The sequence below is a fragment of the Poecilia reticulata genome, chromosome 20 (genome assembly GCF_904066995.2).
Source record: "Poecilia reticulata chromosome 20, P_reticulata-male-v2, whole genome shotgun sequence".
Taxonomy (NCBI): Eukaryota; Metazoa; Chordata; class Actinopteri; order Cyprinodontiformes; family Poeciliidae; genus Poecilia; species Poecilia reticulata.
In genome coordinates this window covers 611,917-629,952 of record NC_088849.1, presented here as the reverse complement: position 1 = coordinate 629,952, position 18,036 = coordinate 611,917, and the positions used below count along the sequence as shown (strand labels likewise).

General features: G+C 39.3%; 1 protein-coding gene across 2 annotated transcripts in view; it reads left to right on the top strand.

Moving 5' to 3' along the window:
• Positions 1-18,036, top strand: part of cubn (cubilin (intrinsic factor-cobalamin receptor)) — a 162,197-nt gene that overhangs the window by 32,881 nt on the left and 111,280 nt on the right. For both annotated transcript variants that reach the window (XR_014085253.1, XM_081601345.1), the window contains exons 9-16: positions 8,614-8,745; positions 8,941-9,036; positions 9,244-9,368; positions 13,147-13,339; positions 16,301-16,419; positions 16,717-16,951; positions 17,091-17,272; positions 17,459-17,621. Coding sequence is in view for 1 of the 2 variants with exons in the window: in XM_081601345.1 (XP_081457471.1) it covers positions 8,614-8,745; positions 8,941-9,036; positions 9,244-9,368; positions 13,147-13,339; positions 16,301-16,419; positions 16,717-16,951; positions 17,091-17,272; positions 17,459-17,621 (1,245 nt within the window). In the remaining variant the exon portion in view is untranslated. The remainder of the gene's footprint in view (positions 1-8,613; positions 8,746-8,940; positions 9,037-9,243; positions 9,369-13,146; positions 13,340-16,300; positions 16,420-16,716; positions 16,952-17,090; positions 17,273-17,458; positions 17,622-18,036) is intronic.

The window sequence follows — 18,036 nt, the reverse complement described above, 5'->3', positions numbered from 1 at the left end:
TAAATGTTTAAATTGAGGGCTTTAGACTTTAATGCTAAAAATAAGCACATTTCAGATTTGATGTTTGATATGGTTCTCATCGTAGTCGGGATAAGTTTATATTTGCTCTGATGTAACGTTTCCTCTTTTTTTAAAAAAAAAACACTTTAACGAAGGGGTACACTGATTTATGGGTCAGTTGATTTATCTTTAATTTTGGGGGACTGATGATTGGCCGATACTTGCATGTGAAGCTAATCTTATTCCTTGATCTTATCTACCTCAGCATAGGTCTAAAAATCAGCCACTGTCCTCTTCTGCTCTCCCATGTGCAAATATCAAAATGTTCTTTGTATCTTGTCAATATTTAATATAGCTGACACAAAAATGTACTCAAATATAATGATGTGCTTCTTTTTTTAAATTCAGCATATAAAATATTTAGCCCTTCAGTCATTGAAAGACAGTTGACCCTCTTGGTGCAAGAGAAAACTCAGGTTTTTAAGAAAACAGCCAACAAGATAGCAACATATGAGTGAATCAACGTTGAAACAACGTTAGGCAGAAACATTGAATCCAATTAATGTCAGTGTTACATTTTATTTAGGAAAATAGGCATACATCTGTAAACATATTTGACTCCTTTTTGAACAACATTCCATTGTCCATGGAATAACAACGTTCATGAGGTTAAGTCTTGTACTGAACAAACCAGGGACACAGTACAAGTTGGGGTAACCCAAGTTTGACTCTACTTGGCGACACTTTGGTTCCTTGATGCCTTCCTCTCGTTCTGTTGTGTAACAAAGTCACATTTTGACGGTATCGCTGTAGTCCATGTCTGTCAGCTTGAAGTCCAACTGTGGAGCAGCAGCTGAAAAGCAAAAATAAGAGTGAGGATGTCACCAGATTGGGCCTGTTAGAAGGATAATAAACATTTGAAAAGTTTTGAAACACATTGAAAAATTAAATAGTGTATTGGTTAGGTATGAGAATAAACACCAAAAATGTGCGGTTCCCTTGTACGCTGACAGTTAAATTAATAAGGACACACTAATGCAGAGGTTCCCAAACTGTGGGACGCGCCCTCAAGGGGGGGGCGTCGCGCCATTGCAGAAGGGGGCGCGGGAAGCCGTCTGGATGAAAAAAACAAAACAAAACATGAACGCTGTATGCGCTGGATTTTTACCTTAGAATGGCCAACTTTCTGTTATTCCTGTCAATTTGATACAGTAGGGGCTTCCACACTTCCCATATCTGTGACCTCTGCCCCTTTTATCAGCAGTTAAAACTGTTTAATCTGTTGTTAATATGTGATGACCTGTTTTTCCGAGCCGCCTTTAAACGCATCATGAGCGCTACAACACTCGTTCTGGGTTTACATCTGTGCAGCAGTGAAGGAGACCTGCTGCTGCTGCTGTGCAGAGCTACGCAGGTGTGTTAGAATCATGGCAGCAAACCAGCAAAACGCAAAGAACTTTTCATAGTCTTTCCACCAAACTAACCGACTGAGTTGAGTGAAGCTGTTGGATGCAGGTAATGCTTTCTTGCTAAAAACCATGTGACTGACAATAAACGATGCCTTCCATTGCTTGGGTCACGTGACTGCTTCATTTTGCGTGTCGGTTTTCAAAATAAAAGCATGATGAGCCGTGCCGGTGTTATGCCCAGAAACGCATGCCTGCCCAAATTTGCATCCCCTGTCATGGGAGCTCACATCGCTCTAAGCTCTCTCATATTAACGAGAAAATGGACTGAAATATTACCAAAGAGGAAATTTTAAAGATTTTTGTAACATTATCACGTTTCTTAGCCATGTAATCCCTAAAACGGTGGGTTTTATTTAGCTAAAAACTTTAAATAAATACGGTTTTTACACCTTTATTGACACATAATGAGCCAAACCTTTTTAGTCCGTGTCTGTTGTAAACATTCTCCGCAAATGGTTTGAAATTCTCTGTTTAGTCTTTTGATACCATAATAGCTTAAAAGCATTACAACAGAGACCCGTTATGTAGAAATTTTATATCATGCCTTCCATTGCGTGGGTCACGTGATCCATGCAATAGAGGGTCACGTGACCCACCATTGCGTGGGTTAATGACCCTCTTGCATCAAGAGGGTCATTAACCCTCTTGATGGTTAATGACCATCAAGAGGGTGGTCATTAACCACATCTGTGGTCATTAACCACAGTTAATGACCCTCTTGCATCAAGAGGGTCATTAAACTGACTACATTAACTAGTCAGTTAATGTAGGAGGGAATGCATTTTAATTTATGAGCCTGAAAATATTTGCATCCATCTTGTGATATAAAACTTATAGCATTAACTCAGAAAACAGGTGTCATTACGTAGAAAAGGTGAAATCCTTTCAGGTTTTTAAATCCCCCAATTAGTACAGGCATGCATTTTTTGACAATATGGATTTCCAGCCTGCCACAACATGCATCCTCTCTCTATTCTCCTCAAATATTATCCTAGTGATTTAAAACTTGTACCAGCAGTTCATGGAACTATTCTGGTTAGGTAGAAAAAGTTATTTCACTCTTAACCCTTTATTTCTCAAAGTTAGCACAGGGATGCTTTTTTGGGCAATATGCATTTCCAGCCTATACACACACATATATATATATATATATATATATATATATATATATATATATATGTGTGTGTTTTGTGTGTAGGGGTGTGTGTGTTTGTATGTTGGTGTGTTTGAATACATACATATATATATATATATATATATATATAAGTTTCTTCCATGATATTTCTAATCATTTTCTTGTATAAAATTTTTTGTACACACTTTATACATATTATCCATTAAATTCAATGTTTTTCCTTTCGTATTACAATGATTTTTTAACTTACTTAGCAATTTATAAGATTTTGTTAGTTCTAGGCGCTGTTAGCTGTTTCCACAACAGTCTGTTCTTCATTAATTATGATATTGACTCTTTTCTGGTCGGTTGCTTCCAGTAGGATCAGAAAATTGCTGACGACATGCGACAGCCAGTGCATTTTCCTTTGACCTTCCGTTTAACCACTGAGTCATTGGACCAGATGGGGAAGGTCATCAAGATAGCTTGAATCCTAACCCCATTCCATATTGCCCAAAAATGCATCCCTGTGCTAACTTTGAGAAATAAAGAGTTCAGGGTGAAATAACTTTTTCTACATAACCAGAATAGTTCCATGAACTGCTGGCATAAGTTTTATATTACTATAATAATATTTGAAAAGAACAGAGAGGGAATGCATATTGTGGCAGGCTGGAAATCCATATTGCCAAAAAATGCATCCCTGTGCTAATTTGAAGAATTAAGGAGTTAAGGGCGAAATAACTTTCTACACAATCAGAAACTTTCTACACAATCAGAGTAGTTCCATGAACTGCTGGTATAAGTTTTATATCTGTAGGATAATATTTGAGGAGAATAGAGGGGGAGGATGCATATTTTGGCAGGCTGGAAATATTGCCCAAAAATGCATCCCTGTGCCAACTTTGAGAAATAAAGAATTAAGAGTGAAATAACCTTTTCTACATAGAGTAGTTCCATGAACTGCTGGTATAAGTTTTAAATCAGTGAGATAATATTCGAGGGGAATAGAGAGGGGATGCATATTGTGGCATGCTGGAAATCCATATTGCCCAAAAATGCATCCCTGTGCTAACATGTAGAAATAGAGTTAATGGTGAAATAACTTTTTATACATAATCTGAGTAGTTCCATGAACTGCTGGTATACGTTTTAAATCAGTAGGATAATATTTGAGGGGAATAGAGAGGGGATGCATATTGTGGCAGGCTGGAAATCCATATTGCCCAAAAATGCATCCCTGTGCTAACATGGAGAAATAAAGAGTTAAGAGTGAAATAACTATTTCTACACAATCATAGTAGTTCCATGAACTGCTGGTATAAGTTTTATATCAATAGGATAATATTTGAGGAAAATAGTGGGGGTATGCATATTTTGGCAGGCTGAAAATCCATATTGCCCAAAAATGTGTCCCTGTGCTAACTTGGAGAAATAGAGTTCAGAGTGAAATAACTTTTTCTACATAATGAGAATAGTTTCATGGACTGCTGGTATAAGTTTTATATCCATAGGATAATATTTGAGGGGAATAGAGAGGGAATGCATATTGTGGCAGGCTGGAAATCCATATTGCCCAAAAATGCATCCCTGTGCTAACATGGAGAAATAAAGAGTTAAGAGTGAAATAACTATTTCTACACAATCATAGTAGTTCCATGAACTGCTGGTATAAGTTTTATATCAATAGGATAATATTTGAGGAAAATAGTGGGGGTATGCATATTTTGGCAGGCTGAAAATCCATATTGCCCAAAAATGTGTCCCTGTGCTAACTTGGAGAAATAGAGTTCAGAGTGAAATAACTTTTTCTACATAATGAGAATAGTTTCATGGACTGCTGGTATAAGTTTTATATCCATAGGATAATATTTGAGGGGAATAGAGAGGGGATGCATATTGTGGCAGGCTGGAAATCCATATTGCCCAAAAATGCATCCCTGTGCTAACATGGAGAAATAAAGAGTTAAGAGTGAAATAACTATTTCTACACAATCATAGTAGTTCCATGAACTGCTGGTATAAGTTTTATATCAATAGGATAATATTTGAGGAAAATAGTGGGGGTATGCATATTTTGGCAGGCTGAAAATCCATATTGCCCAAAAATGTGTCCCTGTGCTAACTTGGAGAAATAGAGTTCAGAGTGAAATAACTTTTTCTACATAATGAGAATAGTTTCATGGACTGCTGGTATAAGTTTTATATCCATAGGATAATATTTGAGGGGAATAGAGAGGGGATGCATATTGTGGCAGGCTGGAAATCCATATTGCCCAAAATTGCATCCATGTGCTAATTGGGGGAAATAAAGAACTGAAAGGATTTCACCTTTTCTATGTAATGACACTTGTTTTCTGAGCTATTACTATAAATTTCATATCAACAAGATGGATGCAAATATTTTCAGGCTCATAACTTAAAATGCATTCCCTCCTACATTAACAGACTAGAAAGTTAAGCATGATTTAAAATGTACTACATAATAGGCCTCTGTTTTGTAATGCTTTTAAGCTATTATGGTATCAAAAGACAAAGCAGAGAATTTCAAACCATTTGCGGAGAACGTTTACAACAGACACGGACTGAAAAATTTTTTTGACTCGTGTCAATAAAGGTGTAAAAACCATATTTATTTCAAGTAATTTGCGAAATAAAACCCACCGTTTTAGGGATTACATGGTTAAGAAATGTGATAATGTTACAAATATCTTTAAAATTTCCTCTTTGGTCATATTTCAGTCCGTTTTCTCATCAATATGCGAGAGCTTAGAGTGATGCGCGCTCCTGCGACGGGATGCAAATTTGGGCAGGCATGCGTTTCTGGGCATAACACCAGTTCATGAGTTATTGTATTTGATCGGGCAGCAGAGGAATATTTGTTTTCAGTAGTGGCTGAAATAAAAGAAACCTTGACCAACATAGTTCATGTGTATTAATGATTTTGATGATGTCACTCATCAAAATGTAATGTTTGTTCCCGGTTTTCTCAATTGTTGATTATAGCATATTTTATGACTTTATATTTGTGTGTTTTTATTATGTAAAGAACTTTGAAACTGCATTGTTGCTGAAATGTGTTACACAAATAAACTTGATTGAAATGGAGCCAGCAAGAAGAAAAAAATCTGACATCTGGGAATATTTTGAGATGATCGCTCACAAGATTCTCAAATAAAAATTATTAACCCTCCAAATCACCTCCAAAATTCTAATCTTCTTGAAATTTCCACTATTTCTTTGTCCTGCAAAGATATATCAGTCTTTCACAGCAGAAACGGACTTAAAGCTGTTGGAAGAGTAAAATTCTGGCCTGATGAGTAAAAATATAAGGGATCAGATCAGAGAGCCAATAGAAATCTAAGAAAAAAATAATTTTTGAAGAATTTTAGTTTATCGGAAGGCAAATCAAAACTCAAAGAATACTGTCTGCCCCAACAAGCACTCTGCACTCCAAAAACACTAAAACAAATGTCTATTGTCAAATCAATCGATGACAAAAGAAAACAGCCACTGACAGCCAACATATACCAGGATTGGCTACAAATAATTTTAATAACTAAAAAAGATTAGTTAAATAAGATTTTATTTACTCTCCTGTTACTAAACATGAGCAATGGGCTGGGACACTTCATTGCTTCACGAGGCTTCATTTGGCCATCACTAAAATACAGAATAAGCTTCCATCAAATAACTGATTCAATTTTCCATTAACCACAAACATTTCCAAATAAGCTGATGATCAAATTCATTCAAAAATGTCCATATGCTGATAAAGATCCCACACAACTAGTAATACTCTAGTTCTGTTCAATCAGTTACCAATCCAAGAACTAAAAGACTGAATCAGTGATTAGCAGGTTTAGATCCGTGTTCCAGCCCACCTGCTTTGCATATTTTAGGTGTTTCCCTTCTGCCACACACCTGAATTGAATCAGTGGGCGATTAACAGCAACAAACAACATACTTTCATTCAAAATTGCTTAGCAGTTTTTTCCAATCCTGGTCCTCAAGTCAAACTGACCTGCATGTTTTCAGATGTTTTCATTTCAGCAAAACTCTGTAAATCAGCCATCAATTGAAATCGTGTGCTGAATTATGGAAATGCCTAAAACTTGCAGGGCAGTGTGCCTGGAGGACCAGTGTTGAAAAACACTGCATCAGACGTTGGCATTTCAATTTGATCACAAAACATCAATTCAATGACATCTTTTCAACATTAGTTAATTGGCTAGAAATGGATGATTGTTTGATGGTTGATCCACCATCAATCATCGATCTTAACCATAAATTCAACCTTTTTGATCATAATTCATCATTGAACTAACAAGCCAACAGCAAAGAGGCTGTGTTTGGGATATACTACTCATGTAAATAGGGGATGGGGTGGACAGCTCCACTCCTTGTAGTGACTTCTATTCATCCATCCATTTTCTTACACCGTTGTCCCTAGTGGGGTCAGGAGGAATGCTGGTGCCTATCTCCAGCAAACATTTTTGGTGAGAGGCAGGGTCACCCTGGTCGCCAGTCCATCGCAGCTTTGTAGTGACTTGTTTTTGTTTTTTTTCAAAATCTCTTTCTCTTTCTCACTTATTCAGTGTCACATGCTGTTTTTATTTTAATTATGTAAAGCACTTTGAAATGCCCTGCTGCTGAAATGTGGTATACAAATACATTTGATTGATTGATTGATTGATAGATGTTTTTGTGTCAACATATCACCCACAGTCAACAATAATTTTTATGGACAAGTAAGAAAAGGTACAGAAACGAATCACAACCCACTATCCTCAACAGTGCGTAATTTAATTTAGTGCTTAATTTAAAACGTGGTTAACCCCTGTTCTATAATAAAATGCTCTCATAGAGCTCAAAGAGGAGAGGGGGAGGAGAGCCACGACAGACAACATTGATCAGAAATTGGCATTCCAACCATTATAATTCAACCACATAACAGCATTGATTCAATGACATCTCTTCAACATTGGTTATTTGGCTAGAAATTGATGATTGTTTGATAGTAGATCCACCATCAGCGTCGACCTCAACCAAAAATCAACCTTTCTGACTATAAGTCGATGTTGAATTACTATCGCTATCTGGGCACTTATTCATTGATTGTTAGTCAGTCAATAAGATCAGCCAACTTTAGATTAACTCGTTACTACATAACTTGCATCCCTACACTATGCAGAACAAGAACCTACTTTGAAACAGTCCATATCAAATGAGCCTTGGCCCATAGGACACAACAACGCTTCTGAACAGTGTTCAATGGCTTCCTATTGGCATCATGGCCGCACAAAATGGCACAACAGATTGTGTTTACCAACAATGGTTTCTGGAAGTATTTCAAGATTAATTTAGTAATTTTAATGACACAGTCAAGCCAATGAGTGTTGCAGCATCGTCTGAGGACCAGGAGACCTCAGACATGTGGAGGTCTTCTCCCTTATACCCATAAATGCTTTTTCATCCATTTGTTGCTCCTATCCTAACTATTTTATTTCAAAAACTTTTGCTGCACTAGAGCCCTTCATTGTCAGTCACAAGACAGGGAATGGGTGGAAGACATGCAGCTAAAGTCTCAGGGTCAGGAATCAAACCCAGGACAGTTGTATTGAGTTGTCCCAACTAGACCCATGAGAAGTATCAAATCTAAAATGAGCTCATTTTGTGCATAAAATTGCATAGTTATCTGTTCCAGCACTTTATAATCATGCATTGAATCCTTGCATGAATTTGGGGCTTGGGGATAACAAACTCAGAATGTATTCAATTCATCTGCATACCAGGAAGGTAATTTAACCATTTGGTTGAAGTCTGTTTTACCAGAGACACTTCTAAAAGGTGTAGAACAAAGACCCCCAATGACTGGAGTTGAATGCTCCTACTTTAAATTCTCTGTTTGCAGTTATCCTTCCAAAAGTTTCTCGTTTTTCCTACCACACTAAATATCCACTTATTTTATTTAAAGTTGGACAACAATGTGTCTAAGAGTACATGTTCTTGATTTATTGTATATTTCAGGTTGGCAAGGAAATGGCTACAGCTGTCAGGATGTGGACGAATGTTTGACAAATAATGGTGGCTGTTCTACTACCCCAATGGTCCAGTGCATGAATACCATGGGTTCATTCCACTGTGGTCCTTGCCCCCCTGGTATAACTGTAAAGTTATTGTTTAGCAATAGTAGATCTACAGATGTACTGATTAATGAAACGTATTGCATTCACAGATATGACAAGTAATCACTGTATATATCAGTAATTAAAAAAAATATATTTGTGTAAGATTACAAAGCTGGAAATTATCAATTTATTTAAATTTTTAATGTTTTGTCTTGTATTTGTGCAGGTTATGAGGGGGATGGGAGAACATGCACACAAAGTAATATTTGCTCTTCCAACAACGGAGGATGTCATCCTCTAGCTATTTGCTCCTCCAGCCCAGGTAAAACAAGTGTCTCTGAATTTAGAACATCATGTGGGATATAAAGCATGTTAAACTGGCTAAAGAGAGATGTTTCAAAATGTATAATTTTGTTTAATACACTAAATCAATGAATTTTTGTACATAACTTATGATCAAGAATAGGGTCAGCAAAAGCTCATCGGATCTTTGTCATACCCTTTTTATTAATTTTTATTTATGTACCAGGTTCAGCATTCCCTTTGTGTACATGCCCACAAGGATACACTGGCAATGGCTATGGTCCATCTGGCTGCACCCAGATAAGCAACATCTGTGAGACTAACAACCCTTGTGTCAATGGGCATTGTACGGTAAGAGATTTGCCTCCTAGCTTCACATATGCATGTTGTGCATGTTAAAATAAGAAAAGCTGTGAAGCTCAGACCTGAAGCTTCAGAGACACATAAATACAGCTACAAAGTCGGCCTTCTATCACCTGAAGAACATTTCCAGGATTAGTGGACTAATGTCTCAGCGAGATCTAGGGCAGTGGTTCTCAACCTGGGTTCGATCGAACCCCTGGGGTTCGGTGAGTCAGTCTCAGGGGTTCGGCGGAGCCTCTGCCACGGAGGTAAAGACACACTTGTGTAGTCGTGATGACGCCCCGCTTTGCCATCACTTGCTGCAGAGGATCACGTTACATTGCTTAGCCAATCAGAGCTGCGGAGGAGCCCTGATTGAAGGAGTTACACTCTCAGCATGGATTTGAACTTGTGTCTTTAATTACTTCAGCAAAACTCACCGTTTTTGCCAAATTCTGTAGCTTTCGGTGAACTTCTAAATCTGCTCCTTAGTCTCATCTTTTTGGGGTTGCTACTGCCTCTAGTGGCGTGGGGGTGGTAACACAACTAATATAATTACATTACTAAATCAGAATACCGCAAAGTCTTTATTATTTATTATTAATTTTTCATTCTCTTAAGAATGTAGAGCTCATTAAATAATCTAAAGAAGACCTTAAAGTGGTTCCAGTTTCTCTCGATGGCCAACCTGTTGAAACTGTGGCAAATTTTAAATACCTTGGGTCGTTCCTGGACAGTCAGCTCAGCTGTGCTGAAAACACTGACTATATTTTGAAGAACTGTTCTCAGAGACTCTCCAGCATGATCTTCTGGTTTGCACAGTGGCGCAGTTGGTAGAGCTGTTGCCTTGCAGCAAGAAGGTTCTGGATTCGATTCCCAGTCTTTCTGCATGGAGTTTGCATGTTCTCCCTGTGCATGCGTGGGTTTTCTCCAGGTACTCCAGTTTCCTCCCACAGACCAAAAACATGACTATCAGGTTAATTGGTCCGTCTAAATTGTCCCTAGGTGTGAGTGTGTGTGTGCATGTTTGTCCTGTGTGTCTCTGTGTTGCCGTGTGACAGACTGGCGACCTGTCCAGGTTGACCCCGCCTCTTGCCCGGAACGTTAGCTGGAGATAGGGACCAGCACCCCTCCCAACCCCACTAAGGGACAAGGGTGTAAAGAAAATGAATGTATGGATTTTCATTTCTTTTTAACTTCACTTTACTTTATATAAAATGAGTCAATGTTCTCCTCTGCCTTCTTAGTTTTTCATCTGACTGATTCTTTATGGTAAAAACACAGTAAATGTTGATTGTAACCTGACTGGCAGATAAATTTGACTTGTCAACAAATCCATCAGTAAGGCTTTACATAAGGCCTTTAAGGGAAAATGTATTGTTCTTCCTCCTGAGTGCTTCAGCATGACACATGGGAACCAGATTCTCTCAGAGATTACTGTCAGTCATTCAGCTGATGTAAAATACCTTATTAATCTAACAGAGATATTAACCAATTTAACAATATCATGTAGAGGTCAGTGTTACAGGAAAGTTGAAGAAGACTCATTGAAGACTGTATACTTTGATGAAAATCATGCTCAAAATGGTTTGTAATATTCTAGATGAAATATTTGAGATGTGACGGAAAATCCGTGGGTCAAGGTTGCAGAGAAAAATAACAGCCTTGATCCTGAACTGAATTTATTAAAACAAAATTAAATCCATTCCTTTTGTTTGGTGAAAGGGTGCCCCTAAACTAGAGGTTAAACGTAAAGATAGGCAAAGAAATAATACATAATGATCTGCCTTGGTAGAAGGAGGCTGTCCACAGGAGCTGGGTGTGTCTTTGATGATATTAAATCAGATGTTCCATCTCGCATAGGCTTTGCCCTTTAAGACTATTGCTAGTGGGTTTATCCGTCGCACGCAGTGCAGCACTGAAAAAAGCTTAGTCCACGCCCATCTACTGGGTGGGCCCCACCCTGGTCTGTATAAATAACGGTCAGACGGGAAAATGGCTCCCTCTTTTTCTTCAGCGCAAGATAGCACTGTTTTAGGAGCGAACGTCTGTTTCGCCCGTCTTGTCAAATGGGGTACATCATGTCCTTTGATGGGCACCAGATCTTCTAGATCAGTGTTTTTCAACCTTTTTTAAGTCAAGATACATTGTTTTAATTGAAAAAATCACGAGGCACACCACCAACCAAAAATGGAAACAAAGACACCCTGTAGCGACCCATATTACATATATAGTCATTCTTGTCAAAGTGTCTTGAATCGGAATCAAATAAACACAAAAATTAATTTTTATCATATTTTACATTTCTTATTTCAAATTGCACTTAGCATGTCCACTTCAAAAATACACCTGAACAGCCACAACACTGTCGTGTGTGATGCATGAATGTAGTAACGTTCATGCATCACTAATTCTCTTGTTTTAATGTAAAATGCTCTGTACCTACTGCCATCTAGTGATAAGAAAATTACATGATTACGCGCCGAGTTTACGTGCAGCGGCTTTATTTCCCTCCTGTCCTGCCAGATTGATATTCCTCAACTTAGAAGCTGCATCATATGAGTTTGAAAACATTTATCCGTTGTGCCTGCTGCTAGCATGTGCTTGTTCTAAATGAAAATTAGTATGTTCTTCTTTGATTTCCAATTTTGACTTCCAATGATTCACTTCCTGCTAAAGAAACCCCTGGTGGTTGAAGAAAAATCTACAGAAAAGCCGCATGTTCAGTGTAGGAAAGAAGTAGCAGCTTATAGTCCGGAAAATACGGTAGGTGAAATTGGATAATTTCCACGGCACACCTGATGATCACGGTGCCGCGGCACACCTGATGATCACGGTGCCGCGGCACAGTGGTTGAAAAACACCATTCTAGGGATGCCTGGATCCCCAGCACGCCGACCTCGTCCTGATGCCTCAGCCCTCTTGCCGCTCCTGTGCTCTCTTCCCACTGGAAGAGAGGAGCGGGATAGGCGGGGTGCCGGGCCCACCGAGTCTGGTCTCTGCTCGTGGGAGATGCTAGCTACGCTGAGCGTTTATCGGATAATCCCACCGGCAGAGAGGATGACAGCAGGAGCAGGGTTTGGATGTTGCTTCCTAGCTGGGAAGCACCGCGGTGGAAGAGAGGCTGCTGAGCGGATACTCAGTTAACCCCGGGCTCCGTATAAAAATAGATTTTTCTTTCAAAAACCAGTACTAAGAAAAGCATAGCTGCTCCAGTGGGGAGCTCAGACTGACGGAACACCTCCATTGGGTTGTCAATATCTGTGAAGCTAAAATAGGTGGCACTAGTTTGCATTGTCTGGGAGGTTTACAACTTCACTGCTACAAAAAGAGGACCTGTACTTACCTATTTAACTTGCTCTCAGACATCAGTTTCATAGCATTAGAAGCACTGATCTAGGAGTGCCTTCTATTAAAGAAAAGTAAAAAGTCAATGTCAGAAGTAGCTCCTTTCATCTCAAGTCAAGTTCCTTTAAAGGATGTGCTGATATGCTCAGAAGCATTTTAGAAATCATGTCTGCCATCGGGTATGTTACCTGCTTCATTAAAAAATACATTTACATGTATAATGGAAATATTTAAATTAGATTCATTATTAATTGTATTATTGTCAATACTTTGAAATATTTTTTGGGAAAAATACCTACCTTTTAAATATAGGTGAGTTATTCAATTAAAGAAGGATTTGCATCTTATGATGAGACCTACTTATAGACCCCAAGTTAAATGAATTAAGTCTAAAATGAAACTAAACGTAGTTTAATTTCTTTATGTCTGTGTGTTGCAGAGCACCACTTCAGCATCTGGCTACATCTGCAACTGCAACCCTGGCTGGCAAGGAATTCACTGTGATCAGAATATCAATGAATGCTTAAGCAACCCCTGTCAAAATGGAGGAACATGCACTGATGGCATTAATGGATTCACATGTACCTGTACTGCCCAGTGGACAGGCCCATTCTGCCAGACCCCACAACAAGGTATAAAACTGGTACAATTAAAGCAAAACTTTAAGGAACGGCATAAAAGATAGATTGGAGGCAGAGATTATTGAAGAATAGATTAATAAATACAGTGAAGTTGTAGTTTTGAGGATTAATTTTATTGTTGAACATCTACTGCACTCTTGGTCAATACAAATGTTAATAACCGCTCGAACATGAATAATTAAAAAAGTAGAAGTGAGATTTTAGCTTTTTTAGCACAGTATCTATGTGAGCAGGATTATTGGGCAACTGAATTCAAACTGAAACTTTTCGCATCTCACTTGTTTATTGTCATCTGTTAAAGTAAGAATTTTATATATATATAATATATATATAATATATATATAATATATATAATATATATATATATATATATATATATATATATATATATATATATATATAAAAAATTCCCTTCTCACCCTCCGCGAGTGGTTTCTTACATCCTCTGAGCTCGGGTCCTCTACCAGAGGCCTGGGAGCTTGAGGGTTCTGCGCAGTATCTTGCATGTGCCTAGAACTGCACATTTCTGGACTGAGATGTCTGATGTTGTTCCTGGGATCTGTTTTAGCCACTGCTCCATTTTGGGGGTGACTGCACCGAGGGCCCCGATGACCACAGGCACCACTGTGGTCTTCACCTTCCAGGTCTTTTCCAGTTCCTCCCTGAGGCCCTGGTATTTCTCCAGTTTCTCATGCTCCTTTTTCCTGATGTTGTATCACTTGGTATTGCTACATCCACCACAACGGCTTTCCTCTGTTCTTTATCCACCACCACAATGTCCGGTTGGTTCTCCATCACCATCTTGTCTGTCTGGATCTGGAAGTCCCACAGGATCTTAGCTCAGTCATTCTCCACCACTTTTGGGGGTGTTTCCCACTTCGATCTCGGGGCTTCCAGTCCATATCCTGCACAGATGTTCCTGTACACTATGCCCGCCACTTGGTTATGTCGTTCCATGTATGCTTTTCCTGCCAGCATCTTTCACCCTGCTGTTATGTGCTGGACTGTCTCAGGGGCCTCCTTGCACAACCTACACCTTGGGTCTTGTCTGGTGTGGTAGATCTGAGCCTCTATTGCTCTGGTGTTTAGGGCCTGTTCCTGGGCGGCCAGGATGAGTGCCTCTGTGCTGTCCTTGAGTCCAGCTTTCTCCAGCCATTGGTAGGATTTCCTGATATCAGCAACTTCAGTTATTTGTCGGTGGTACATCCCATGTAGGGGCTTGTCCTCTCATGACGGTACCTCCAGCCCCTCGTCCTCTGTTCCCCATTGCCTGAGACATTCGCTGAGCACATCATCCTTTGAGGCTTTGTCCTTGATGTATTTATGTATCTTGGATGTTTCATCGTGGACAGTGGCTCTCACACTCACTAGTCCTCTGCCTCCTTCCTTACGGCTTGTATACAGTCTCAGGGTGCTGGATTTGGGGTGGAATCCTCCATGCATGGTTAGTAGCTTCCTAGTCTTAATATCCGTGGCACAGATCTTGTTCTTGCCATTGAGCTGGCTTCTCAGGACTTGCCTTATTCGTTGGAGGTATTTCGCTGTTGCTCCTTTCCTTGTGACCTCATCGAGGTTGCCATTTGCTTGTGGTATTCCCAGGTACTTGTAACTGTCCTCAATGTCTGCTATTGTTCCTTCTGGGAGTGAGACCCCTTCTGTGTGGACGGCCTTCCCTCTCTTTGTAACCATCCGACCACACTTGTCTAGTCCGAATGACATCCCTATGTCAGTGTTGTAGATCCTGTGGATCAGTGAGTCGATGTCTTGCTCGCTCTTGGCGTACAGCTTGATGTCATCCATGTAGAGGAGGTGACTGATTGTGGCCCCATTCTTGAGTCGGTATCCATAGCCAGTCTTGTTGATGATTTGGCTGAGGGGGTTCAGGCCTATGCAGAACAGCAGTGGGGACAGAGCATCTCCTTGGTATATGCCACATTTGATGGACACTTGTGCAAGTGGCTTGCAGTTGGCTTCAAGGGTGGTTTTCAATATTCAACAATTACAATATTCTGGATGGCCATCCAGTCCGCAGACCTGAATGTCATTGAACATCTGTGGGATGATTTGAAGCGGGCTGTCCATGCTCTGTGACCATCAAAGTTAACTGAACTGGAATTGTTTTGCAAAGAGGAATGGTCAAAAATACCTTCATCCAGGATCCAAGAACTCATTAAAAGCTACAGGAAGCGACTTGAGGCTGTTATTTTTGCAAAAGGAGGATCTACTAAATATTAATGCCACTTTTTTGTTGAGGTGCCCATATTTTTGCACCTGTCAAATTTTGTGTTAATGCGTACTGCACATTTTCTGTTAGTCCAATAAACCTCATTTCAGTACTAAAATATTACTGTTTATATCAGTTATTAGATATATCAAACTGAAATAGCTGTTGCAAACATCCAAATATTTAGAGATAAAAATAGTTAGGATTAATAGGGGTGCCCAAACTTTTTCATATGACTGTATATATATATATATATATATATATATATATATATATATATATATATATATATATATATATATATATATATATCCATCCATCCATTTTCTTACACCCTTGTCCCCTAATGGGGTCAGGAGGGTTGCTGGTGCCTATCTCCAGCTGCGTACCGGGCGAGAGGTGGGGTCACCCTGGACAGGTCGCCAGTCTGTTGCAGGGCAACACAGAGACACACAGGACACACAACCATGCACACACACACACACACCTAGGGGAAATTTGGAGAGACCAATTAACCTGACAGTCATGTTTTTGGACTGTGGGAGGAAACCGGAGTACCCGGAGAGAACCCACCATGCACAGGGAGAACATGGAGACTCCATGCAGAAAGACCGGGGCCGGGAATCGAACCCAGAACCTTCTTGCTGCAAGGCAACAGCTCTACCAACTATATATAATAAACCAACCATTGTTTAAGTGTCTGATGTAAGTCTGGCTTCATTTTGCAGAGTGTGGAGGCCAGCTGACTGGTCCTGCTGGTTCTTTCAGTTATCCCAACAACCCAGGTCATGATGAGTATGATCACCTGGTCAGCTGCACGTGGGTGGTCCGCACTGATCCGAATAAGGTACGTTAGTGTCTGCTTAAAACTTGGATTCTTGCCATTTGGCCCATGAAAAAGGATCTGCTACCACGTAACTGATAGGAGTGGAAAACTTTTTAAACTAAGTATTGCTGATTTGAGCCACACTAAGTATGTTCAATTTTAAAATTACAGTTTAACTATAAATATACTCACTATGGATGAAAAGTATTTTTTGTCATTGCTCAGGTGTTAATACAATATTTGAACCAAATGTAAAAATCAGACATTATTATTAGAATTTGATTTCATTCTTGAAATTGTGTGCACTCTCATCTACAGGTTCTGCGCATCACATTTCCATTCTTTCATCTGGAGAGCAGCAACAACTGCAACTTTGACTTTCTACAGATTCATGATGGGGACAATCCCTCTGCTTACATACTTGGAAAATACTGTGGGCAAAATAATCCTCAAGAACTTTACAGCTCCCACAATTCTTTGTACTTTTGGTTTCGTTCGGATCATTCTGTTAATGCTGGTGGCTTCACAATTGTGTGGGAGTCCAAAGACCCAGGTATTTGGAGACATGTGTTCTGAATTTGCTGAATCAATAATTTTCAAATTTTAAAAACCATTTAAAAGCTCAACAAAAATATTTTGACTTCTGGTGGGCTTCAAACAGAAATGAAGTTGATTTCTTTGTGTCTTCTCAGTGTGTGGTGGTGATCTGACTGCTTCATATGGCAACATAAACTCACCTGGTTACCCTGGAAACTATCCACCAGGGCGAGACTGCTACTGGACAGTTTCTGTGGATCCTGGCTTACTTATTACATTTGCATTTGGGACTCTTAGCATAGAACAGCATCCTGATTGCAACTATGATTTTCTGGAGGTACGAACAGCAAGTAAAACACACCACATTTATCTCTGGTATTCTAGAGCTCCACAAGAGGTTAAAAGGCGCATCTTGTACAATTTCTGAATCAAAGTACTAAAATAATATAAACTGTTTTCTTGTGGTTGTGTGCTTTTAGCTTAACTTAGCATATCTTTCAAATGCCTTGTTTGTATGTTGCAGATTCGTGATGGCCTTCTGTCAGAAGACCCAGTTCTTGGGAAATACTGCAATACTGCATCACCACCACCTCTGCAAACAACTGGGCCAGCTGCATGGATCCACTTTCACTCTGACTTTACTGTCTCTGACAGAGGCTTCCACATCACATACACAACATCACCTAGTAAGTACTTGGTGATGTACGTAGTCATCCAACCGAATACTCAACTAAGACTAAAAAGGTATTTGGTAAAAACGCTACTGAAGTAAAGGTTAAAGATAATTTTATTTATATAGCACATTTTCAGCAACAAGGCAATACAAAGTGCTTTACAGTAATTAAAAGGAAATACAAACAAAATAAGCCAAAGAAAATAGCAAAAGAAGAAAAATAATCTAATGTTGATCTAAAGTATGTAAACTAGATACTCCTGTTCAGGGTTGCTAAGTATGCTCTGGTCTAATTCCTTTTCTGGGTTGGAAGAATGGGAGTCTAAAACGTAGTTGCTAAGTGTAGGCATTAATTCCGGGGGGCTGGAGGGTCCAGACCCCTCTAATCTGGGAAAAGTCTAGAATTGTCCCCCCTCAAAGAAATCATG